General features: G+C 41.0%; 1 protein-coding gene across 1 annotated transcript; it reads left to right on the top strand.

Annotated features, from left to right (window-relative positions):
• The first annotated feature begins 7,000 nt into the window (after window positions 1-7,000).
• Window positions 7,001-27,556, top strand: KIAA1191. Its single transcript, XM_082255998.1, has 7 exons — window positions 7,001-7,087; window positions 9,091-9,281; window positions 11,017-11,134; window positions 17,084-17,208; window positions 21,158-21,261; window positions 23,676-23,794; window positions 27,223-27,556. Exons 1-7 carry the CDS (start codon window positions 7,060-7,062, stop codon window positions 27,432-27,434), a joined length of 897 nt encoding a protein of 298 aa, XP_082112124.1. The 5' UTR covers window positions 7,001-7,059; the 3' UTR covers window positions 27,435-27,556.
• The last annotated feature ends 419 nt before the right edge of the window (window positions 27,557-27,975 follow it).

Consider the following 27,975-nt stretch of genomic DNA (forward strand, 5'->3'; position numbering starts at 1 on the left):
AGAAATTACACTTTGCTCCAATGTAAAGTAGTGAGTGTACAGTTTGTATAACAGTGTCAATTTGATGTCCCTTCAAAATAACTCAACACAGCCATTAATGTCTAAACCGCTGATAACAAAAGTGAGTACACCCCTAAGTGAAAATGTCCAAATTGGGCCCAATTAGCCATTTTCCCTACCCGGTGTCATGTGACTCATTAGTGTTACAAAGTCTTAGGTGTGAATGGGGAGCAGGTGTGTTAAATTTGGTGTTATCGCTCTCACTCTCTCATACTGGTCACTGGAAGTTCAACATGGCACCTCATGACAAAGAACTCTCTGAGGATCTGAAAAAAAGAATTGTTGCTCTACAGAAAGATGGCCTAGGCCAGTGATGGCAAACCTTGGCACCCCAGATGTTTTGGAACTACATTTCCCATGATGCATGCACTCTGCGGTGTAGCTGAGCATCATAGGAAATGTAGTTTCAAAACCTCTGGGGTTGCCAAGGTTTGCCATCACTGGCCTAGGCTATAAGAAGATTGCCAAGACCCTGAAACTAAGCTGCAGCACGGTGGCCAAGACCATACAGCAGTTTAACAGGACAGGTTCCATTCAGAACAGCCCTCGTCATGGTCGGCCAAAAAAGTTGAGTGCACGTGCTCAGTGTCTTATCCAGAGGTTGTCTTTGGGAAATAGATGTATGAGTGCTGCCAGCATTGCTGCAGAGGTTGAAGGGGTGGGGGGTCAGCTTGTCAGTGCTCAGACCATACGCTGCACACTGCATCATATTGGTCTGCATGGCTGTCATCCCAGAAGGAAGCCTCTTCTAAAGATGATGCACAAGAAAGTCTTCTTGTCTTCAGCAAACTGTTTGCAGGCTAAGGACATGGATTACTGGAACCATGTCCTGTTGCCTGATGAGACCAAGATAAACTTATTTGATTCAGATGGTGTAAAGCGTGTGTGCTGGCAACCAGGTGAGGAGTACAAAGACAAGTGTGTCTACCCTACAGTCAAGCATGGTGGTGGGAGTGTTATGGTCTGGGGCTGCATGAGTGCTGCCAGCAGTGGGGAGCTACAGTTCATTGAGGGAACCATAAATGCCTACATCATGTACTGTACTAAAGCAGAGCATGATCCCCCTCCCTTAAGAAACTGGGCCGCAGGGCAGTATTCCAACATAATGACCCCAAACACACCTCCAGGATGACCACTGCCTTGCTAAAGAAGCTGAGGGCAAAGGTGATGGACTGGCCAAGCATGTCTCCAGACCTAAAACCTATTGAGCATCTGTGGGGCATCCTCAAATGGAAGGTGGAGGAGCACAAGGTCTCTAACATCCACCAGCTTCATGATGTCGCCTGGGAGGAGTGGAAGAGGACTCCAGTGGCAACCTGTGAAGCTCTGGTGAACTCCATGCCCAAGAGGGTTAAGGCAGTGCTGGAAAATAATGGTGGTCACACAAAATATTGACACTTTGGGCCTAATTTGGACATTTTGACTTAGGGGTGTACTCCCTTTTGTTGCCAGCGGTTTAGACATTAATGGCTGTGTTGAGTTATTTTGAGGGCACAGCAAATTTACACTGTTATACAAGCTGTACACTCACTACTTTACATTGTAGCAAAGTGTCATTTCTTCAGTGTTGTCACATGAAAAGATATAAGAAAATATTTACAAAAATGTGAGGGGCGTACTCACTTTTGTGAGATACTGTGTGTGTGTATGTGTGTATATGTGTGTGTGTGTGTGTATATATATATATATATATATATATATATATATATATATATATATATATATATATATATATATATATATATATATATATATATATATATATATATATTTATTATTAGTGTGTATGTATGTATGTATATATATATATATATATGTATGTATATATATATATATATTATAATTCTTTGAAGCAGGGGCCCTAGAGAATTGGTGGGTTTTGCAATTTTTTATGTCGCATGGTATTTTTTGGGGAAAAAAAACTTTTTGAATTTTAATGCAAAAAACACAATACATAGCCCAATTATTGGTTATGCCAAGTACATAGATACCAAACATGTCACGCTTTCAAACTGCGCACGCCCTTGCAATGGTGACAAACAACCTAATTTTACTATCTGTGGACAACTCTTTCAAAGCCTTTACGGGTTACTACTTTAGATTTACATGGGAGGTCTGGTGCTAGAATTACTGCCCATGATCTGACGATCACTGTTTGTGTTTGTAGAACTGCCGCGTGCAGTCACCTTTGTTGGAGAGCACAGGGGGACAGGAGCACTTTATAACCCCTTTTTTTCTTTTTTTAGCACTAATATTGCTGTCAAAAGGAATGTAAACATCCCTTGTGACAGCAATAGGCATGAGACAAAAACTCGTTATGGAGAGAACTGGGGTCTATAAGACCCCAGATCCCTCCTGTGCCCTTAAAAGAAATTAATCACACCAAGTTCGGTGTGATCAAATGCTTTTGATTTTTAAAAATGGCGCTGTTTACATCTGGGTAAACCAAAAGTGATGTTGGATCATCGCTTCCGGGTTACTGTTTCAGTGCCGAACAAAGCCACTCTGGTCTTTGTTTGGCTATGTGATCAGCCAGCAGTGTCTGGTTGATTGGGACTCCCGGTGTGGAAGGAGGGGGATGTCCCCTCCCACTGCTTTTACAAGGCAGCCGACAGTCGGTTCTAAAAAAAAAAAAAAAAAAAAAAAAAAAAAACGTACTGGGATGATCATCCTGGTATAACCACTTGAGGTCCTGTGCCGTACATGGAACACAGCTGACCGTTCTTCTCCCTGCAATGATCATAGAGCCCATGTGATTCTTCTATATAGGATCACATGTGTCTGGTCATTTCAGAAGCCCTGTCTCCCCCCCCCCCCCCGTAGTTAAGAATCACTTACATTTAACCCCTTGATAACCCATAATGTTAACCCCCTTTCCTGCCAGTGTCATTATTACATTAACCGTGCATATTTTTTAACACTGATTACTGTAGTAGTGTCAAAAATATCAGTCAGGGGTCTGATCTGTCTACCAATGTCGCAGTCCTGCAAAAAATTGCAGATTGCTGCCATTACTAGTAAAAAAAAAAAAAAAATGACATAAATCTTTCCCATAGTTAGTAAACGCGATAACTTTTGCGCAAACCAATCAAAATATGCTTATTGCGATATTTTTAGCAAAAAAAAAAAAAATGTAGCAGAAAACAAATTGGCCTAAAATGTTAAATTTTGATTTTTAATTTTTTTTTTGAGAATGTCATATAGCTGAATATGAAAAATATTGTTTTGTTTTTTTTTTTTTTTTTTCATTATTGTCGCTCTTTTTTTGTTTATAACGCAAAAAAAAATAGTACAGGTGATCAAATACCACAAAAAGAAAGCTCTATTTGTGGGCAAAAAAAGGGCATCAATTTTATTTAATTGTCCGTTAAAGTAACACAGTGCTGAATCGCAAAATAGGGCCTGGTTATTAAGGGGGCAAATCCTTCCGGTCTTAAAGTGGTTAGTGCAGTGTGATAGTATATGAATGAGGGCCTAAGGGTCCTTTCACACGGGGTGGACCGTTTTTTGATTCGCTCCGGCGCTTTTTTTCTTTTTTTTTTTTTTTTTTTCGGACACGGATGACACTTGTCATCCGGTCCGTCTGTCCGTTTATCATCCCATCCGTTTGCGGATGATAAACGGAGATCATGCATGTCAATGGGATTGCGGATGACACCGCTGACATCCTTCTTTGCGTCCGTTAAGTTTTTTTTAAACTGAAGAAAAATAGGGTTCTCTTCCGTTCAAAAGGACGCAAATCGGATGTCAGCGGTGTCATCCGCAATCCCATTGAGATGCATTATGTCCATTTTTAATCCACAAAAAAATGGGATGAAAAACAAACATACGGACCACCTGTGTGAAAGGACCCTAAGGCTCCGTTCACATGTAGGCGTTTTGGGGAGTTTTTCTGCTCTAGGATCAGCTCTCAAAACGCCCAACAAGACAAATCCTATTCATTTCAATGGCCCCTGATCACATCTGAGCGTTTTGACGCTGTGAGCAAAACGCCCAAAGCTCAAAAAAGTACATGAGCTTCTTTTTGGGCAGATTACAGGCTTTTTCCATTGGTCTCTATTCAATCTTAAAACGCCTGCACAAAAAAACGTCTGTAAATCGCGGTAAAAAACCGCGCGAAAACGCTACGCTCAGGTGTGAATGTAGCCTAAGTTTATGCAAAGAGTCAATGTTTGCTCTGTTGACCCTTCTTTTTTCTTTTTCAAGGCCTGCGATTCACCCTAGCATGCTGTCAATCAACTTTTGGGACACATCCTGACTAATGGCAGCCCATTCTTGCATAATCCATGCTTGGAGTGTGTCAGAATTTGTGGGTTTTTTTTTTTTTTTTTATTTTCACCGCCTATTGAGGATGAAGTTTTTAATGGGATAAAGATCTGGGGAGTTTCCTGGCCATGGACCCAAAATTTCGATGGTTTGTTCCCCAAAACACTTATTACTTATGCCTTATGGCAAGGTGCTCCATCATGCTGGAAAAGGCATTGTTCCTCGCCAAACTCTTCTTGAATGGTTGGGAGAAGTTGCTGTTGAATGTTTTCGTGCCATTCTTTATTCATGGCTGTGTTCTTAGACAAAATTGTGAGTGAGCCTACTCCTTTGGCTGAGGAGCAACCCCACACATGAATGGTCTCAGGATAATTTACTGCTGGCATGACACAGGACTGATGGTAATGCTCACCTTTTTCTTCTCGGAACAAGGTTTTTTCTGGATGCCCTTCTCTGATGAAGGGGTTTCATCAGAGAAAATGACTTTTTACCCCAGTCCTCAGCAGTTTAATCCCTGTACCTTTTGCAGAATAATATGTCTGTCCATGATGTTTTTCCTGGAGAGAAGTGGCTTCATTGCTGCCCTTCTTGACACCAGACCATCCTCCAAAAGTCTTCTCACTGTGCATGCAGATGTACTCACACCTGCCTACTGCCATCCCTGAGCAAGCTCTGCACTGGTGGTGCCCAGATCCCGCAGCTGAATCAACTGTAGGAGACAGTCCGGGCTCTTGAAGCCTTCTTCACAAATGCAGTGGAAATGTTTTAATCGGTTGTCGACCGCCGCAAGTACATATACTGCGGCGGTCAGCCCCGGCCAGGCAAAGTGACGTACGTCACTAGCCTGTCACTTGCTTGTGAGCCAATAGCGGGCGAGCGCACGCCCGCCCCAGTTCGTTCCCTGGGAAGTCCGTGCGTGTGACCGGTGGACCCGATGTCCGCCGGTCACTCGCGATCGTCTGCCGTGAAGGGAGAAAGTCAGGCAGCTAATGTAAACAAGCCGCCTGTCATTCTCCTCTGTGTATGAATAGTGATCATACGGTTCTACTATGTAGGACCGTTGATCACTGTTCCTACACCAGTAGCCATGTCCAATCACAGTTAGAAGCACGCCCCTAGGGACACATTTAACCCCTCCTTCCCCAATAAAGTTAACCCCTTCCCTGCCAGTGTCATTTTTACAATAACAGTGCATATGTATAGCACTGATTACTGCAGTAATGTCACTGGTAACCCCAAAAGTGTCAAAAATGTCAGTCAAGGGCCTGATCTGTCCGTCGCAGTACCGCAAAAAAAATCGCAGATCACCGCCATTACGCGTTAAAAAAAAAAAAAACACCAAAAATTACAAATCTTTCCCTTTGTTAGTAAACGCAATAACTTTTGTGCAAACCAATCAAAATACGCTTTTTGCGGTGGTTTTTTTTTTTTTTTTTTTTTTTTTTTTACCAAACATATGTAGCATAAAACAAATTGGCCTAAAATGTTAAAAAAATTTGATTTTTACATTTTTTTTTTTTTTTTTTTTTTTTTTTGGGGGGGGGAATTTCATATAAAAAAAAATGTGAAAAATATTATTTTTGCAAAATTTTTGCTCTTTTTTTGTTTATAGCGTAAAAATCGCACAGGTGATCAAATGCCACCAAATGAAAGCTCTGTTTGTGGGGAAAAAAAGGACGTCAAAATTCGTTTAGGTACAGCATCGCACGACCGTGAATTGTCCGTTAAAGTCACGCAGTGCCGAATCGCAAAATAGGCCCTGGTCAGGAAGGGGGTAAAATCTTCCGGGGCTTAAGTGGTTAATGGGATTGATTTAATTTTAATGGCAAGCAGGGACTTTCCAATTAATTGCCATTTATCTGATCACTCTTCATACCATTCTGGAGCGTATGCAAATTGAGGCAGCAGACTTTATGAAAAATATTTGTTGTTCCCAAATTTTTGGCCACAGCTGTAGTTAAAACCTCTTATAGAAGGTAGTAGACACCAGCAATTTTGTAGGTATTGTGGTTTTCTGTCCAATCCTGGATTATTTTAAAGGAAGCATGTATTGAAATACGTGGACTGCCAAGTTCTGTTCATATTATGAAAATACCACTTGCCTTGCTGTTCCTGCTTTCAGTTCAGTTTGGGTCACTGAAAATAGGTAGCATGCAGCAAATGAATTTGATGCACTAGATCTGAATTCTAGTATCCAGACAGTGTGTGTGTGTGTGTGTGTATATAATAATATAGCATTAAAGTCACTGGATTAGCTACAGCAAGGCTTGCTAGTGTTTATTCCACAATACATATACTTCTTTTTTTTTTTTTTTTTTCCTGTGCTTGGAATGAACTGTAATGTTTGTTTTATTTTTTTGTTTTGTTTTTTTTTTTCCCCCAAGTCAATACGGTTTTTCTCTGCTTAATTTTCAGATACTCTGCATGGACCACTTCAGAGCTCTTAGGGTTTCTGATTCATTTGCACTATGTTTCATTGTGGTTCCTCTCATTTCTCATAATCCCTGGAACAGCGTGGCTTGGTAAGTTTCCATTGTGACAGCAGGAAAGTGGTTGCACAGTGCTGGCTCAATGCAAGCACAGATAATGAATGGTGATTGCAGCTGGATGGAGGTGATTGGTCCTTGTGTACAACCGTTTGGTAAAGTGATAAACAGATGTTTGTTTTCACCAGGTAACAGCAGATATTTTCTGGACTATCATAGAAAAAAGGCAGCATCACTGTCCACAATAATGGCATCAAGACAACCTGATGTACCTGGTAAATGAACTCTTAATCATGGCTCTCCTCAATGAAGGTTGTAATCTAGCATATGAAGGTCATATCCAATCTTACTGGGGAATAATTCAGCTCTTACTCTTTCCTAATTATCCATTTTAACAAGAATACTTGTGAGTTTTGTGCTCTAAATCTATTTTCAAATGACATTTAAAGTGACAGGTCCAATTGTATTTTTATTTTTTTGCTAAATGTGTTTAGAACTACAATCTTACATGCAGCTATTCTCAAGATTGACAAGGAGCCATAGCTACTCTGAGGTGGGTGCTTCTGTCACTGTTGAAAAGGAGAGGAGTGGTTTTGGATCTGTGTCCCTCTCACATTACCTGTGTATACAGTGCAGGGAATGGCTTCATGTAAGATTATGGCTCAAAACAGGCGTGCGCTTGTAGTTGACACTCCAGTGGGACTCCGTTTGGTCTTTTCAGGCACAGGGGGCACTTGCATATCTGGAGTCTGTCAATGTGGGGGAGGGGTAGGGTCAGAATGAGGAAGGCACTCAGAGGAGAAAATTTTTTAAAAACAGCAATAGCATGTGACTTTAATATCTCTTTATTTGGCCTTACTACCTCCCATGTACAGTTCTGTGCGTGCCTCAGGCTGGCCATACATTATATAATTTTTCTTATTCAATTTCCTTTAGATTTGCCTTCAACTATGTAATGCAAGGGCCTACCCAATTGCACACAGACTGAAAGTGTTTAGGTTTGACTTCCTAATTTGATATGGCTTTGGTAAATCTAAGAGTCGGTTCACATTAGCGCAACTTGTCAGCCTGACAAGTCGCGGTCCATTGACCGCTACAGGACCCGTTCTAAGTCGGAGCGACACAAGTCGCTCCGACTTAGAAAAAGAGTCCTGTACTATTTGGGGGCGACCTCGGAGCGACTTGCATAGACTTCCATTATGTGAAGTCATGGTGCACGGGACTGACAAGTCGCCTCCCGAAGTAGTAAGGAGTCGTGTCGCCCCAGTGTGAACCGGCTCTTAAGGAAACTTGTATAATGTATGGCAAGCCTTGGCAATAAAGGTTGGCTGACAGTATTGGCCGCTTATAAACTTGTGAAGGGATAAATAAAGTTTGGATTTTTTTTTTTTTTTTTTTAACCTCAACTTACAAAGCGTGCAATGAGTAGTACAGAAATGGTTACGCAGTACGTACACTCCTTTTATGAGAACCAGTGTTACATATAGTGATAGTTGTGACACATGCAGATAAACGCAAAAGGTCTATAGATAAATAGTGAAGCATAAACTACATCTATTGCTTTAACAGAAGATATGTTCTTCCTGTCTTATGAACAAAATAGGTATGGCCAACATTTTAATACAACTGACAACCAGACATGTGGCTAATCAGTAATTGAAGGTGACTCTGTTGGCTTTTAGCTGTGATGTTTATTTGCCTTGCGCTGTAAAATGAAGCAGATCTGTAACTAGGGATGTACTTTTTTTTTTTATTTGAGTCCCTGTGCAACAGAATTATTACCTTGTAGCATTAATACCAATTATGTACATTGGAAGCCTCCATGTGTTGCAAGGATCTTCAAACTTTAGCCCTCCAGTTGTTCAGGAACTACAATTCCCATCATGCCTAGTCATGTCTGTGAATGTCAGTTTTACAATGACTCATGGGACATGTAGTTCCACAACAGCTGGAGGGCGGCAGTTTGAGGATCCCTGGTGTATAGAAATACCTTGTGCTGGCCTTTATAAGCGCATACACAACCTAGGGAGGTCCCAGCAGTGAAGGAATCTGCTTGGACCTCATAGGAGCCACTGCACCACTAGAACATTGTCACTTATGGCTTGCATGAGTGGCTAGAAAATCTAGGGACACATCTCTCAGTATTTTTTTGTATGTGCCTTCTTATACTTTATTTTTTTTGAGGGGGGGTGGGTGTGGGTCTGTTGTATAAGTGATGTTTGCTGTGCTCAAGAATATTTCTGGATTGTATAGTAAGGTGTGGACTCTTTGTCCTCAGCCATTGAGCACGGCTCGAGTGGGCTTCTAGGAAAAATGTCCCTGCCCATCGGGATGCACCGTCGTGCTTTCAGTTATGACGATGCTCTGGACGATACGGCGCCGATGACTCCACCCCCATCGGATATGTGTACTAACACCTTGTGGAGAAAACCTGTAATCCCAGAACGTAAATACCAGAAGCTGTCTAAGGTATGCTGCATAGAGCCACCTTTTAGGAATTTCAGTTTGTGACTCGTGTATCTCACAGGATTTGTGGTCATTTTGTTGCCCGTTGCGATTAAAGTGACTCATGTAATGGTGGGTCCATAAGTAAAGTTATGTGTTCTGAAACAGATATTTTAGCTTTTGATGTATACTTTTGGTTTATACTTGGAGTTCTTTTGAGTGTATTTCCAATTTTGCAGCCAAATGGGTGGGGTAATGCTGCCTTAATATTTGTTCCATGCTCCCATTCACATAGCATAAGTTAAAGTGATTGTAAAGTATTTTCTTTTTTTTTCTATTAAAATAAAAAACATGTAATACTTACCACCTCTGTGCAGTGGTTTTGCACAGAGCAGCCCGGATCCACCTTTTCTCGGGTCCCTGACTAGAGCGCCTGGCCCCTCCCTCTTGTCAAGTACCACCACAGGTAGCAGCTTGCTATAGGGGCACCCAAGCTGCACTGCAGCTCCTTGTACCCATTCAGACACAAAGCTGCCATTCGTCCCCTCTCTCTCTCCTGATTGGCTAACTGAGTTTGACAGCAATGGGAGCCAATGGCGCCGCTGCTGTCTCAGCCAATCAGGAGAGAGAGTCCTAGATGGCTGAAGCACTCGTGGACATCGCTGGATAGAGATAAGGGGCTGAGGGGGGCTGCTGCACACAGGCTTTTTATCCTAATGTACAGAATGCATGAAGATAAAAACCCTTCTGACTTTACAACCACTTTAAAGGTAAGCAATTTGAAGTAATGCTCGTTTTTTGTGTGTGTGTTTGTTCTTTTGTTTTGTTATATATAATCTCCTGTTACAATTTCCTGCTCTGTACATTGGTTTTGCACAGAGCAGCCCTGCTCCTCCTCTCTTCTTTTTGGGTCTCCTGCAGGTGGTCCTGGCTCCTCCCCACTGCCGAGTACCCCGAGGCCACGCCTCTGTGAATAGACATTGTCCATTCACATACAGTGTGACTTGGCCCTGCCCCCCCCCCTGCTCTCCTCATTGGCTCACTGGCTGTGCTTTGCAGAAGCCAATGGCTCCTGCTGCTGTGTGAGCCAACGAAAAGAGGGAGACAAAGGGAGAGATCCTGCACATCGCTGGATCGAGATGTGGCTCAGGTAAGCAGGTAAGTAGGGAGAAGAGCTGCACCAAAAGGTGTTTTTTTTTTTTTTTTTTTTTTATGCATAGATTGCATCAAGGTAAAAAGAAACTTTTACTTTTAGAACCACTAACTTATATGTATATGTAGGAGGTGACAGTGTTAAATTATGGTAAACATAACTACCCAATCTGTTCTGTACTGGAGGATCTACATTATTTGTAAATTAAATGTGCACACTGTCCTAAGAAAGGGTTAAAGATTTGAAGGCTTGGGTGATACATTCTGTTAATGCACTTAAAAAGTCCCATATCTGCACATTGCCATCTATTCTAAGCAGTAGAAGCTGCCTGTAAAGCCCTATGAATAAATCTGCTCTAAAGAAACAACTAAAAAGGTAAGATTAATTTGTAGATGTGCTGTGAATGAGCATAAACCTATAGTGGGGGTTTCTTAAATTTTGGCTGCAAAAGGGGAATTACACTTTGTGTTACCAACAACTGCATGTTTTCTAGTAGTGAAGATGAAGCCTAGCACTTAACATGTCATTTTTATGTTTTCCCCCCTCCCTTCCCATCATAATGTCATTCCCACTCTCTCTTCCCATACATTCTTTTGTCCTGAGTAGGTTGAGGATGGGGATAACAGTATGCCCCCACCTGCCCTGCCCCATTCCTCTTCTGTTGAAAAGGCACCTGTGGTGAAGGCTAAAGCAACTTCTGTCATCATGAACTCCCTTATAACAAGTAAGGATGTCTAATGTTTCCTCGTTTTGGACCATTCATTTGTAATGCACAAGTCAGTTGATCTTTGTAATTAGCGAATGACGTTGGCAGGGTCTTGTTTAAATAGTGTTCTATAGAATTGGCAGCGTTGCTTACAGTGGGTCCTTCTCCTAACTGTCCTTATTTAGGACTCTCGGTACAAAGATGAGTAATTATGCATTGGTGTTACTGCAGAAACCTTTACAAGAATTGAAATGGTCTGGACTGTATTTACAACTTTATTAAAGCAGAGCTGGAGAATCGGTTTTATTTCAAGTATGCTGCTCATTAATATTTCTATCATTTCAAAATATGATGGCACATGTCACATTTCAGTCACCTTGGTTTTATTTTATTTTCCACGATTTATGCAAGGTTTTTTTTTTTTTTTTTTGACATATGTTCTGTGTTTACTTTTTGTAATGCATTTCAGCTTCTTGCAGATGTTTGCATTTTATTCTGATAACATTATCTGACCAGCTGAGTAGACAGTTTGGCTCAGTTCTGTTGTTTGCAGAGCTGTTAGTTAAGGGTTTTGGGGCTAGAATAGCTGCTTTTTATGGATCTTTGCTCCATTAGCCTTCTACATTGATGCAAAATACTTTACTAATTTACAGTATACTCTTGCTGTACCTAAATTCTGTAGATGGCCTGCGATTATTTATTACATGTACTTTTATAGCGTGTGTGTGTGTGTATATGTGTGTGTGTGTGTGTGTGTGTGTGTGTATATATATATATATATATATATATATATATATATATATATATATATATATATATATATATATATATATATATATATATATATATATATATATATATATATATATATATATATATATATATATATATATATACACATTTTTTTTTTTTTTTTATTTATTAGTACAGACCAAAGTTTGGACCCACCTTCTCATTCAAAGAGTTTTCTTTATTTTCATGACTATGAAAATTGTAGAGGCACACTTCAAGAGGTAGTCACCTGAAATTGTTTTCACTTCACAGGTGTGCCCTGTCAGGTTTAATAAGTGTGATTTCTTGCCTTATAAATGGGGTCGGGACCATCAGTTGTGTTGTGCAGAAGTCAGGTGGATACACAGCTGATAGTCCTACTGAATAGACTGTTAGAATTTGTATTATGGCAAGAAAAAAGCAGCTAAGTACAGGATAACGAGTGGCCAACATTACTTTAAGAAATGAAGGTCAGTCAGTCTGAAAAATTGGGAAAACTTTGAAAGTGTCCCTAAGTGCAGTCACAAAAACCATCAAGCGCTACAAAGAAACTGGCTCACATGCGGACCGCCCCAGGAAAGGAAGACCAAGAGTCACCTCTGCTGCGGAGGATAAGTTCATCCGAGTCACCAGCCTCAGAAATCGCAGGTTAACAGCAGCTTAGATTAGAGACCAGGTCAATGGCACACTGAGTTCTAGCAGCAGACATCTCTAGAACAACTGTTAAGAGGAGACTGTGTGAATCAGGCCTTCATGGTAGAATATCTGCTAGGAAACCACGACATAGGCATAGCCATTACCGTGTGTTGGATATTCCCAGTCTTTCTGCATACTCGGTAGTTTTTGCAGTTGATTGGATTTTGCAATTTGTCACACGGTTTTTCAAACACATTTTGGAAAAAACATTTTTGAATTTTAATGCAAAAAAAGCACAATACCTTAACCCATTTTTTTTTTTTTTTGGGTAAAATATAAAAGGACGTCCACTCCTGCTGCTTGTAAATGCAAGCCAAATCCAAAAGCTAGTTAGCTGCTAGGATTGCTGAGCAGACTGTCTGCTTTAAATGATACTGGGATGATGTGTGTGTGTGTGTGTGTGTGTGTGTGTGTGTGTGTGTGTGTATTTTTGGGTTTAATTATAACTTAACATTGTTTGCCAGTTCAGCAGGGTACTAATGTGGAACAGAAGTTGATCTACTGACCGACTTCTGTTCAGCCATCCTATTGGAAAAATTCCACTTGATCAGCAATGTAGGGTTTAGCCTGCAGTGCTGACCTTTGTATTCTGACAGCAGGGAGATTTTCCCACTGTCTTATTATAAAGACAAAGTGAGGAGAATATCCAAATAGTGTGGGGATGGGAGGATCAGGTCAGTTTGTTTTTGTTCAAGGCACTGGTTGAACGAAAGAAACAAACTAATGAATGGACAGCTTAAAGTTATTGTACTTGTAAAACAACCCATTTAGTTTAAAATAGAAATGAAAGGAAAAACATTTTTGTATAAATATATAAAACTACATACCCTTTTCTACTTTTTATAATCAAAAACAAAATAATAATTTTCCCTCTGTTCTCAGCTTCTTAAGAGCTGGGGGGCGGGGGCAGCAGCACACTGAACTTGCCAGTGAATGGCTGTGCAGCAAGGGTGTGTCAGGATAAGTCTGATCATGGGAGGCAAGTACTCTGAGTTCCCATAATAGCTAGAGAGCTGACCATGGTGTGTTCGCCTGCTTAGTGTGGTCAGTGTTTAATAGGAAAGCAAGGGGACTGGCAGAAACACCAGGGATTTCACACAAAGAAATATAAAGAGAACAGGAGACTTTATCATACAAGTTCATGGTGCAGCAGGCACATATCGGGAATATGAAGTGTTGGGGTAACAAACGCTTTAAATTAGTGTAATTCCTTTTGCAAAGTAAATGGACCAAAATTCTCTCCAGATACAGTGCCCTGAAGCTAACATTTGGAAAGCAAACACACATTTGTGTTTGTAATCCAGCCATTCTTTTCCTACATGCAGGGTTTCCAAGAGCTTTTAGTAGAACAGTTGGCTGAACCACACATTTTATACACCGTTATTCTAATGGCAATTTTTTTTATTTTATTGGAGGGAAGACTTTATAACTGAACTTACAACAGTGAAATGTAATGGGCAATAGTATTTCACTTTTTTTTTAGTAATGTCAGAGTCTTTCAACCAAAATAGATGTCGGTTGTGGGGTACAGTAAAGCATTTAGCAATTTTTCAAGAGGGTAAATCAATTTACAAAATTTGATTTATCAAAACAATTGTATTTAATGTGTATATTATAAAATACATTTGAAAGGCTAAGTTCACCTTTCTGGAAAAAAAAAATCCTAAATGCACATATTTTAGCAGTTGGTGCTTTTTTTTTTTTTTTTTTTTCTCCACAGGAACCTGTAGAGCATTGCACCCCATGAACAGTGGATTGCGGGTGCATAGTCGGGCTCTTGCCCATTCTCCCCTCACTTTTCTTGCCAATACTTTTGTACAAGCTTTCTGTTACAAAGCTGGAGGAAGTGCCATGCGCATCCTCGGTTCATTGAGAATTGCATGCTGTCTGCCACGGTGGTAGATGGGAATTGGAGTTTATTCATTCACAGATATCAGTTTTAAATTGGAACAGAAGCTGTGGGGGAGCGGATCCTCTGCCCACTGGGGGGGCGAAGTGTTGCATAGTAACATGTTACACCCTAAATATGGGTGTAACAGGCTACTAAAGGTGAACTTATCCTTTAGCCGAATGCAGCATGAATGGTAACTGCACTCATATCCCTTTTGGGCACCTATTGACTTGCTGGCTGGGCACATAAAGGCATTTGTTTTACTTAGTTTTTGGAAAGGGAAAGAAGAAATAGAACTTGTTGGGATTTTCACTGCTGTTTGGAGCTCTTGTTAGGCTCTATTCACACCAATGCGTTTTTCCATGCTTTTTGCAGAAATGCAGGACATTTTGAACAAAGGGTCCCTTTGGAACCCATTCACAATAAGCATTTTTGTGCCTTCGCGTTTCCGGAAAGGTTCAGGGACTTTTCTAAATGCAAAACAGTGCTTTTTTGGTTCAGTAGACTTCAATAGAGAAGCTGCAGAAAAGCCTGTAGTGCTTTTTATTTTTTAATACAGCGATTTTTGCCAAGATTTGCTTTTTTCTTTCTCTGCCGAATAACCGATCTGCCAAAAAAAGCATAAAAATGCAAAAACACTCAAAGCAAACTGCATAGCTCTGAATGAAGCCTCAGATTTATCTTCCCTTCCTGTCCTGCTGACAATGTTTTACCACCCAGGAAGTATTGATCGACCAATATCGTTTTTTTTTTTTTTTTTTTACCACCGATACCAATATTTTGGTCATCGGATATCGGTATTTCCCGATATTTTCGGACATTAAAATGTTTTATTTTTTATTTTTTTTTTATGTCTACAGGTACTGTGGTGGAGGGATCTGGGGGTCCAAACTCCTCCTCTGCACTTAAAAGCATTCAAAACGCCAAGTTTGGCTGTTTTTGAATGCTGTAATTTTTTTTAATTCGGCGCCGCCAGTACCCGGGAAGTGATGTCATGCTATGACATCACTTCCGGGTACTCGGCGGCACCGAATTCAAAGAAATGGAGACCCAGTCAGATGGTGGCGGTGTATATGGAGACTTGGTCAGGCGGTGAAGGTTGGATGCCCAGGTCTCCCGGTGGGACAGGAGACCCGGGCGATCCGCGGTAGGGGGGGGGAACGTCCCTCTCCTTGGAATGACAGCCGAGCGGCTTCTCAGCCGCATCGGTGGTCATTACAAGACAGCCGACCGTCTGCTATGGACGTCCGGTACCGGGGTGATGCCGCTAGCTGCAGGCATCCCCCCGGTACAAGCACTTTCCCGAAATATTGGTAAATCAAAAGGCTGATTCCGATATATCGGGCAAAGCGCATATCGGCCCTCGATATATCGGCTTTGCTGATAATCGGTCGATCACTATCAGGAAGTGAGGGGAACTTGTGGCAATATGAACAGGGGAGAACAAAATTGTTAGTAGTTTTGCCTTACGTTGTCTGGTAAAACTCCAGGACAGGAAGGTAGTGGGGGGTCTAATGTAGCCTCAAATAGTAGTAAAAACCCGACGTAGTTCTAATTCTTTCCCACTCTAGCCAAAATATAAAGTATTTGGATTGACACAATCTTTAGGGATAAGATTGAGCTATACTTATGAAACGCCTTCCTGTAAGCTCTGATCCTTAAAAAGCCCTTTTGCTCTAAAGATGACCACATAAAATAACCACTGTCAGTCACAAACCCTGTCACTTGTATGAGAGTTCCCAGTGTCTCTAATAAATGTGGGGTACCAGAGCCCCAGGTCTTTTCTGTTGTCAATGTAGATAAATCTTCCTGATACTTAATATCAACATTTTTTATTCACAACCAGTGGTTTAGGCTGGCCGTAGAAGAGTTGAAAACTGAACGAAAAGTTTTCGTTCGTTTTTTTCACATCATTAGTCTGCCAGCTGCGACATGCAATTTTTTTTATGCCACAGTCAAAAGTGCCTGATCCAACATGCTGGATTTTGTTTAGAAAAATAACAAATGATGGCACATTCATATTCGCCAGTTTCGTTTTTTGATTGACAGAACATTCGTTTTTGACTCTTCTATGGGCGGCCTTGATTAAAAACCTGCAGACTCTTCATGATCCTCACTTGCTTGTAATTAGTGGGGTGATTCTGACACCTGTAAATGCTGTGATACAAGACCTCTTCACCTAACTTATAGAATGAAGGTGATTGTCCACTGATGTCCATGGTCAGCTCTATGCCCTGTTGTTCTGGGTAGCGTTCATCGCCAGTGAAAGCAATGGTCTGGGTAAAACGAATGAGAAGTCTTCTCTACATGTGTGGATCTGCATCAATGTTTTTTTTTGTTTTTTTTTTCCTCTTCTCGTTTTAATATGCAGAAGTATCTTCTATAAATGCTTTACAAAGCAAACCTAAACTAAAGTAACTGGAGATGTGAATTAACATATGAACACCTGTGTTTAACTAGTATACGAGTGCTAATTTCCATTGTGTCCACTATGTCTGCCTTTATTGTGTAATTTGCAATGATTGGATGGGTATGGAGGAGTAAGGCTCCGGTCAGTCTAGCTGTGGCACCCGCTTGAAAGCTGTGTGTGCAAATGTCTTCCATTTCAGAACATACACAAGAAAGCATTCAACGCTTCGAGCAGCAGGCTGGTCTCAGGGATGCTGGCTATACTCCACACAAGGGTCTCACAACTGAAGAGTCCAAATACCATCGCGTGGCGGAGGCTCTGCATGTAAGATTTGTGCCTTGCCCCCTCTGTCCCTTGTACTACTTTCCATGCTGCTACCTGGATTGCACATCTTGCCCTCTAGTATTTACCTGTAGTGCTGCTGTGAGTTAAATGTGGGCTTTGCTTGCTGTTCTCCTTCCATCATCTCTTCATATGTATTCTGTATTTTATTGTACTGTACATGCATGAATGTGTGGTGTCTATAAGAAAGGTGTGTCTTCTATAGTACACTTATTCATACTTTGTGCACCATCTTTATCATTTGGACTAATTTGGCAAAATATTTGAGGAATTTAGGAATTGGATGGTACATTTGGGCATATCGAGGTTTCTTTAGAGACCAAGCCTAATGCACACAGAAATGCTCTGTTCCTTTCTGCATGAACATGGACTGTCATGTAAAATTGGCATAGAAAAGTGTACGTCTTGGCAGATACAACCTAAATGTGTGTAGATGACAGCCTGCTTTCACTATCTCTGATGGGACAATTTGTACATGTACTGTATGCTTGAAGACACAGCTATTAGCCCAAATGAATAAGATATATAGCATTGGTACGGGGGGGAAAAGGTTAGCAGATTAAATATGGGGCTTCTGGGCTAGTGCCTATAGATGTAATATCCATGCTAGCTATCAGAAGGGCAATGTATGGATAACTTTTTACTTTTAAATTTTTTTTATTTTAATTTTTTTTTATTAGCTGAGCTTATTATGGTCAATGTTCTTTTGGCTAGCATGCACGTAGATCTTGAGCTAGTAAATATACCAGTAGCTTTTTGAATGGTGGGAGATTTGATTGTTAAAACTCAGTAAATCTACTTTTGAATTTTGGGTTAAGAGACCGTCTTTTAATTCATTGGGTGTCAGTGAAGTGTGGGTAGTCACATGCCCTAAAATATAGTCTTGGTCTATGCAGTATGTCTGGTTTTAGTTTTACTGGAAAAATGCAAAGTTAAAAACAGAGTTGACCTTTAATGTTGATTGTTTAGTGTGGTAATGCACAAAGCATAGTAGGCTGCTATTGTTAGTCCTGGATATTGGAATTTAAAAACTTTGCAAACATTTGCCAACTTCTTATTTCCTTTGTAACCGTTTCCAGGAGTAACTAGGTTACTTTGTGCAGTTGGTTTGTAGCCCATAGCAGTTTATGTAATGTTATTAGTGCTACATGCCATTGCTTAATGCAATGCGGGAACAATGCGAATATACTGCGTGAACCCGCATCGCATACGCGCAGCACAGGCAGTTCACACTGCCATATGCGATACGCTGGGGGTGTCAATTAAAAGTTAACGACACCTCCAGATCAGATCGCATATCGCAATGCAGCAGCAATTCTGCTGCTGACCAAAAAGAGGGTCCTGTGCGTGTTCACTTGGATTGCGGTGCAAATTCAGCCATACAAACTGTTTGGCTGAACTCGCACCGCACAGACAACGCATGTGATTTTAGGAGCAGTGCGCTCCGAATCCTATGCGATGTCTGTGATCGCATTAGTGTGAATCGGCACTTAATGCTGTTTTGGAACAATCTGGTTCTGTTGATGTATTGTTACTTAAAGAGGAAGTAAACCCTCCTCTGACACTTTTTTACCTGTAGGTAAGCCTATATTAAGGCTTACCTATAGGTACTGTAAATATCTCCTAAACATGCACTGTTTTAGGAGATATTTACCTTACATGCAGCCAGTGACGTCACTGGCGCATGCGCTCTGAAGGAACGGCCGCTGGTGCCGTTCCTTCAGAGCCCCGTGCCGTGACCGTCGGCTCCCGAGCGCGTGCGCGGGAGGGACATCACCACGGCTCCGGCCAATCAGATGGCCGGATGCTGCGATCCCAGAAGATGGGCGACTGGACATGTCGCCCGTCATACAGGTGAGCGGGCGGCACGGCGGGGGCTCGTTCTAAGGTAAGTATTATTTCATAATGAGCTAGTATGCGATGCATACTTGCTCATTATGGGTTTCTCTTTCAGGTTGCAAAAAAAAAAAAGTTTCCTGGGTTTACAACCTCTTTAATACAATTTGTAGGGGGGAAAAAAGCACGGATAAATGTTAGCCACTTAGATTAGTTGTGTTTTGTATGGCACTCTTAGGCAGCTCATATAGGATAATTTCTTTTAAATTTTTATTTTTATTTTATCTTTGTTCAACCTTTTGGGTTGAAGAAAAATCAGGCTGGCCATACATGTTCAATTCTCTTCTACAATTTATTTTTCCTTTTTAGATTTACCAAAAACCATATAATAAGAGGTCAAACCTAAACAACTTTCATTTGTATCCAATTAGGCAGGCCCTTGCACTACATAGTTTAAAGCGGAGCCCCACCCAAAAGGGGAAGTTTTCGCTTTAAACACTCCTCTCTCCCAAATACGCCACATTGGGCATGTAATTTGGAGGAGGGGGGGGGGGGGGTAAAGGGTACCTAGTTTTGACAGGTACCTGCTCCCACTGCCTAGGCGGCTCGAGCAAAAGATTCCCCCCCCCCCTCCCTTGCAATATTCTGGGGGCAGGTCAGGGGTTTCCGAAAGATTGCCCAACCAATGGGAAGGCTTCGCGCGGCTTGCGCCCTGACTGTGAAGCTGTGAGCCGTCCCAGCCGGCTGCCCACAATTACATTGCTGTCTCCGTGGAGAGGAGAAGGAGAGAAGCGAGGCTTTGTGTGGCCGCATCGCTGCACCATGGGACAGAGGAGTGTGTGTTTTATTAAGTCAGCAGTTACACTTTTTGTAGCTGCTTACTTACAATAAAAACAAAAATGAGTGGAAGTCCGCTTTAAGGTAAATCTAAAGGAAAAATTGTACATGACAATTGAACATGTATGGCCAGCTTTAGATTCCTCCTCAAATGTGTGGATGGGGGAATCACTCCTGCTGAATTGTATTCTGACAGGGGAAACTTCCCTGCCATCAGAATATACTGATCAGTGCTATAGGCTGAACCAGCTGCATTTTGATCCATGTATGGCCTGCTTTAGTCTACTTACTCCATTGCTTTGAGCCATTAGCTAGGCTAGCTGTCCTTTTTATTGAGCCCTTGTTCAATCATTAAATTACATTTAAAAAAGAAAAACTTTAAATTGTGGTTCAGTCTACAATACTGCTAATTAAAGCCATTTGGAGGACCATGCAATCCCCCAACTGGCCGGCCCTCAGATTTTGGATGAAGACTTGTGAGGACTCCAAATGAGATGCAGCTTTTATAAACTACGGTCACCAACATTTCAGCATGGTCCAGTACCAGTTTGCTAGGATGAAGGTGCGTTCCTTTGCCTTTACAGAAAGGTCTTGCATAACCTTGAGGTTATGGTTCTTTTACATTTAAACCTTTACCCCCTAATATGGGTGGTGATAGATCTGTATAAATGATAGATGGTGATAGATCTGTATAAATGTCTTTTTTTGCTGCACCAATCATTGTCCTGGACTGTGAGCATGGTAAAGGCGTATACTCCGTGATCTGCAGGTGATACCAGTTTTGCATCTTGTCCACTTGGGTACAGTGATGCTTAATATGCTTTTTTTTTTTATTTTTTATCCCCATGCAAGAATAGATATGCTGCACATTGGCAATGCAGAAATATTGTCCAGCTACTGGATGTAGAGCAAAGGTTTTTAGATTCTTTGTGGTTTGATCTAAAAAGATGCTTTAAAAAAGCTGCGTGTAAATTTAGGATTGGCCATATGTTTAAAGACTTGTATAAAATGCTTGCCTGAGCTGGTATCATTTCACTTCATGCCCTTCACATGTCTGCTGTCTTCTATTTAATAGTAATGATAAATCAGGTCTCAGGTTGCCTTTTTGCTATTTATAAGAAGCCGTTTAAGCGGTCTCATAACATTGCCATACAGGAATCAATAATAGGTTAACTGGCCTTCAATTAAACATTGCTGTACTTTTATTGTGCGTTCTGGATCACGGATGTAATTGGTAGATTTTCTTTCACCCTGACAGAAGCTAAAGATGCAAACTGGAGAATCAAGTGAAGACAGGCAAAGTTCATCTACTCAGTCCACACCTTGCAGCACTCCAAGCTCTTCACCAAAGCAAATGCGCAGGTAACGCAAACTTTGCACCTGACAAATGAGTCTTGTGCATCAAAGCTTTAAAATGAGAGACGGTGCAGGTATTAATTTTGCTATGTAACCCATATGACTGCTTGAAGCAGGTTAGTGGCTATGAACACTACCTCAACTTCCTTTCCTCCAGTTTTAGGCATGCCCACATCAGCCCCAGGACGCATAAGAGATTTTTGTTTAGAAAAATGACAAGTGCCATGCTAGCTGTGATTCTTACATGTATAGGAGTAATGATATATTACAAGTGGTATATTACAAGTGGTATGATGCTCACTGTGAGCAGGCAGGTTCTTTATTGCAGAAGAGAATAGGCAATGTCTCTTCTGCAATAAAATACACCTACCTGCCTGCTCTTGGCATTCTCCGGCATGTAAACAGAGTTGTTCAGTTTACATTACTTTCTCCATCTCCTGTATGACGGGATGACTGGCTCCTGTGTATGCACTGGAGTAATGTCGGTTCACACTGTCCAAAGAAGATGAAGGAAGACCGGTGTACAGAAGATACCACAGAGGGACAGAAACCGTAGGTAATACTCCCTTTATTTCCACTCTAGGCTAGGTTTATACCTATGCATTTTGCAATGCCTTTGCAGAAATGCACTACAGTCCATTTAACATTAGTTAAATGGACTCAAGTTCACATTTTTGCAGTTTCCGTTGGTGCATTTTTTGGAAAGTTGCAGATTACGTCCATAGATCTACATGCATTTTTGGTGTGTTTTCCTTTGTTCACATACTCCTAGCAACGTTAACTCATCCCAAAAACGCAAAACGCATTGAAAACATGTGAAAAAATGCAAATCATGCTGCAAAATGCATCAGGAAACCGCGTCAGTCGCAACCTGCATAAGTGTGAACCTAGCCTTAAAGTGGACTTTTCGTTTTCTTTGGAAGCCTTCATAAATCTATTCTGGACTCATCGCAATAGACATTAACCATATAATTTTCATACTGCAACATTGTAACTTTGTAGCAAGTCACAAGATGGGCTGCTGCAGTATAGAACAATGTGTCAAGACATTTGTGAGCACACCCAAGAACTGCACCAGTGATCATGATTTTCATATTTGTGTAATTTGAGAAAGTAGATGCCGATTTAGGCTGGCCATAGGCCGTGGGCAGGCTAAATGTACCAAGTTGATCGATCAACTTGGGTACAACAAGCCTGCTGGATTCACTTGCGATTATCGCTAGCGGCTGCTATAGCCGCTAGTAACAATCACTGTGTTCTCCCGGAGAGGACTGCTTTCCTGCAACTCTTGGTTACAGGAAAGCAATTTGCACAGTCTATGGTCAGCCTTGGGTAATTCTTGAACAAAAATGGCTTTTTCTTTCTGAGTAGAAATGCAGATTACGCGTAAGATAATTTGGAGATGATACATACCTGTAAGTGTTAGGCTGGCCATACATGTTAAATTTTCTTGTACAGTATTCTGTTAGACTTACCACAAACCACATAATGTGAGGTCAAAACTAAACACCACTTTCACTTGTATCCAATTAGGCAGGCCTTTGTACTACATAGTTGAAGGTAAATTTCAAGAAAATTGTACAGAAAATTGTATAATGTATGGCCAGCCTTAGATGAATGGAAATAGCCAGTAGAGCAGGGACCGAATTTGTTCCATGTGTGGTCACTCCTGCTTTACAGAAGCCGATCGGGCTAGTTAGAAAGTTAGCTGATGCAACCAATGGACTACAGCCACTAATCAGTGTATTGTAGTGACAGTGGGTAGTCCCCAGTGTCAGAATGTCTCAGCTGGGAGGATCCTTTCACCTTAATTGTGTGGGTGGAGTATTCGGTGTGTGTGTGTGTGTGTGTGTGTGTGTGTGTGTGTGTGTGTGTGTGTGTGTGTGTGTGTTTTTTTTTTTTTTTTTTTTTTTCCATTCAGCCCTCTGGCTGAACGAGGAAAAAAAAAAAATCTACCTCTGATCAGCCTTAAGCAAGCTATACATGTATCAAAAAGGTTCTGCTGGAAAACCAGCATTCGATCAATCGCTGCAGCACTGATCTGTGTATTCTGACGAGGTGGGAGTGCCTGCTGTCAGAGTACAAAAGAGCAGTGGGATAGATCCCTGCATCCACAATGTACATGGGGTATCTGAATTTTATAGTTGAACAAACTCACTCTACATGAATACCCAGCTGTAGACTTTCACATTACTGAATCTGCATGCACTAAAACATGAAGAAATATCTGATGCTATGGCCACTTTAACAAGAAATGTCAGTTTCTGGCAATAATGAAGTGTCAGTACAAACTGTTAGTGCTAAAATTCAACCTTAGTAGTTCCCACTGGCATGGAAGTATTAATACTAAATGTTAGTGTTTAAAATACCATGCATTGACAATTGTTCTTCATAAAGTTGTTTGATCTGTTTGTCCACAGATCGTGGTTTAGTCAGGGTTCTACTACCTCCCTTCCAGCTGGTGAGCTTCAGGGCACAGACGCAGACAAATGGAGCGTGTTTGCTCCTCGTACAGTGCAAAAGTCAACCACAGATCCAGGTAAGAATGAATTTCAGACACTTATTCTACTATGCAAGGTGAAAACCGCACATTCATCCAGTCGTCTCCCTTCACTTTCAACTGTGTAGAGGGTATTTTTTGAAAAGTTGGTATTTGCCTTTTGAAATTGTAGTATTTGCATAATACTATGAACTGCAGAATTACTCTTTTCAATTGCTTTTGGAAATTGCGTTCTCTGTGGCAAACTGAATTATCATATATTAAAAAAAAAAAAAAAGTTTGCCTTTTTGCATAATGCAACAGTATAAAGAGCAACGTGTCTGATCCAATACCCATAGTAGCCTGTCCCTATCTATCTTGTGCTGACCTTGCTTTAACAGTGTGCGTTGTGCCTGTCAGTAACATGTAACTGGTTCAATAGGATGTGAACTTCTGGAGTAATAGATGTTTTTGAATGTGCAGTGATATTTCAGCTTGAATTCTGCCGTATATGTAAGTTAGGTGTAATATTTACAGTGCCTTGAAAAAGTACAGCTATGGCCAGAAGTTTTGAGAGTGACAAATATTTTCACAAAGTCTACTGCTTCAGTGTTTTTTTTTTTTTTTAAACAATGTTTTATTGAAATTCAAACTCAGTACATAGAATCATATAACAAGCAATAGCATTAGATTGCATACATCAAACCCAAAATGGAGAAACATGCTCGGCCAAAACGAACCACAATGTCGAGGAATTCCATCGACTATACCAACAGGCTTGGATATGCCGGATAACGTTTAATATTTTCATTGGCATCAGCCAGGGGAGAGAGGGAGCGGGGGGGAAGAAGGGAGGGTCCCCTGATAGGAGAGGGAGAGGTGGTGGACATGAACTAGGAGGAGGGCAAAAGAGCGTTGGTAGATCCGTGAGGAAGAGGGGTCTATGGGTTGGGGAAGGGGTGACTCATAATGGGGGGGTAGAATGGGGGTGGTAGAAGGCACCATGTGATTGTGCATAACCGGGGGATAACTACATTGTATCCAGAAAGATCCGATTGCACTACCTCTACACCATAATACACACATATTATAGCACCGTAACAGCCAGGCACACCAGTACATGCATTGTTAGTCAAAAGGAAGGGCATTGCATCTGAAGGTGGGTGTGCCTCTGTCCACCAAGTCATTAGTGAGGTCTCAGATCAGCGCGAGGATAGTGGTAGTGATCCTGTCGGAGGTGGAGTGTGAGCAGGCAGGTTCCACTTGCGATCAATGGTCGTACGGGGCAGGCGTGGGTCTATGGAGGGTCCCACTAACTCGATGTTTTTTAAAATGAGGAGGTCAGAGGAAAGTTCAGCCACAGTGGGGGCGGTATCTGACATCCAGTGGCGCAGAATCAGCCTGCGCGCTGCCATCAAGCAAGCTTCAGTGTTTTTAGGGCTTTTTGTCAGATGTTACTATAGTATACTGAAGTATAATTACAAGCACTTCGTAAATGACAAAGGCTGTTATTGACAAATACATTAAGTTTATGCAGAGTCAATATTTGCAGTACGGATTGACCAATATCATTTTTTTTCTGAGCCGATACAGATTTTCCGGCCACCCTTCAGGCCGATAGCCAATATTAGGTGCCGATATTCTGCTCATTTTAAAGTTTTTTTGTTTTTTTTTTTCTGTCCTTTTTTAATTTTTTTGATCACTGTTATTGCTGTCACAAGGAATGTAAACATCCCTTGTGACTGTAATAGGCAGTGACAGGTACTCTTTATGGAGGGATCTAGAAGACCCCCAAATCCCTCCCTCTGCACTTAAAGTGGAGTTCCACCCTATTTTTATACTTACCTCCATCTTCTCGCTCCGGGTCACCTGAAAAAGAAATGGATAATCGCATATTTTTTTTTTTTACTTACCTCGTAGCGAAGAAAAAATACTTACCTTACTTCCTTCTTCCTCCTTCCTCGGCCGCGGCCCGTCGTCACTTCCTGGCTCTGCAATGATTCCTGGGAGCTGAACGTCATAGCTCCCAGGAATCATTGCGCCTGCACCGGCCCCGACGTCCGTTCCGGGTCGCGCGACCCGGAAGTGACGTCGGGGCCGGCGCAGAGCATCGTGGGACCAAAGAAGGCGGAAGAAGACGCCGAAGGGGATCTCGCTGGCTTCAAGCTGCCCACATCTGAGATGGCAGCGCTGGACAAGACGTTTGCAAGGTAAGAATTTGTCCTAACAGGTAAGTGCAATCCGGGACAGATCAGAGGCTAGCCATTGTGGAATGTACTAGCCCTGACTGTCCCGGGGGTATTAAAAAAAAAAAAAAAAAAAAAAAAATCCAGGGTGGAACTCCGCTTTAATCTTTTGGTGGTATTTGATCACCTCTGCTTTTTTTTTTTTTTTTTTGCCACTATAAACAAAGAGCGACAATGCTGTAATTTTTTTTTACTTTCTGCTATATTTCCAATAAAAGAAAAAAAAATAATAAAGATCATTTAGGGCCAATTTGTATTTCTGCTACATCTTTTTGGTAAAAAGAAAAAAACCCAATAAGTGTATATTGATTGGTTTGCGCAAAAGATATCACATCTACAAACTAGGGGAAAGAGCTGTCATTTTTTATTTTATTTTTTTTACAAGTAATGGCGGCAATCAGATATATATATATATATATATATATATATATATATATATATATATATATATATATATATATATATATATATATATATATATATATATATATATATATATATATATATATATATATATATATATATATATATATATATATATATATATATAAATATATAAATTTTTTTTTTTTTTTTTTTTTTTTTTTGCCGGACTGCAACATTGCAGCAGACAGATTGGATACCTAACTGGCATTTTTGACACTTTTGTGGGGACCAGTGACATTAGTACAGTAATCAGTGCTAAAAATATGCACTGTTACTGTAATAATTACAATGGCAGACCACCATTCTGTCTCCATGGGGAGCGGAACGCGGGTGCCCGGCGGTCCCGCTGATCAGCTTTCCCTGTGGCGAATGGGTGGGCACGCCCCAGCTAGCAGTCCCACGAAGCAACATAGAGGTACGTTGTTTCGTGGGACAAAGACGACCTGCCGCTGTAAAACTACCGATCTGTTTTTGTGTAACGTCATATTGCATGTCTGTAAGCCTTCCCTAATGTAATGTTCCCTGGCCAAGTCTGTCCATGGGAACAATCAATCTGCAGGTATGGATTTTCCTGGCTGAATGCTATAGTTTTTAATAAAGCTAGTAGAGCTTCCCTCTCCATAGGGAACTGATTTAAGAGTTCTTCCTCTTTTTTTTTTTTAACTACTTGTTGGTACTGTCTGTCTGCCTTCTGATGCTTTAGGAACTCTTTGCAATTTTATTTATAATGTGTTTTTCAGAGCAGTACCACTAGATAAAGTACATTAAAACGTTTTGTGTGCCAGTTATTCATTTTTTTTTTTTTTTTGTCTACAGGTGGCTTCACAGTCCAGTCTTACAAAGGTGCTCAGAAACCGACTCCAATGGAACTGATGCGAGCCCAGGCTAACAGAATAACTGATGAGCCTGTTGCACTAAAACCACCAAAAATTGAAATGCCACCTTTAGTTACTGGAGATAAGAAACCTGCCAGAGGCCACAACCTTAAACCACGTGACATGAACATTCTAACTCCCACTGGCTTCTAATGCGTGCGACTCTCTTCATAGAATGATCTAGAAGTAGACACTTTCCTATTGAAACCAACACATCCTCCACCCTATACAAAGTCATTTTCTGGTCGTCACTCATGATATGGTCCTTTAATTTATTCTTTATTATTTGATAGTAGAAGGCAAATTGCTGGTTCTCTTTTTTCGTTGCAGACAGGTCAGTCCGGAAACTGTTGTAACTATGCATATTGTGATTAGCTGTTTATAATTCAACTATTGTACACAAATGGTAAATTGTGTCACAGCTTGTCATATCATTAAGCCTTGACCTTCCACTCCCTTGATAAACTTTGCAGGGATACCCTATTTGTCCAGGACCCTGTCATCCTATACTAGGACAGCTGTAGCTTCCAGCACCAAGTTTTGTAAATATCACAGAAGGTGAAATGCAATAAGTAAAGCATGGAATAGCCAATGTTACTTGTGTCTTCTGAGCTTTGCCAGACTAATGCAAAGTAAATCTTAAATTCTTAGGTTTCTGAATTGCAGACTCAGCAATAGGTATCTAGCTCAGCAG

This window comes from Pelophylax lessonae (genome assembly GCF_965119305.1).
Source record: "Pelophylax lessonae genome assembly, chromosome: 4".
NCBI lineage: Eukaryota > Metazoa > Chordata > Amphibia > Anura > Ranidae > Pelophylax > Pelophylax lessonae.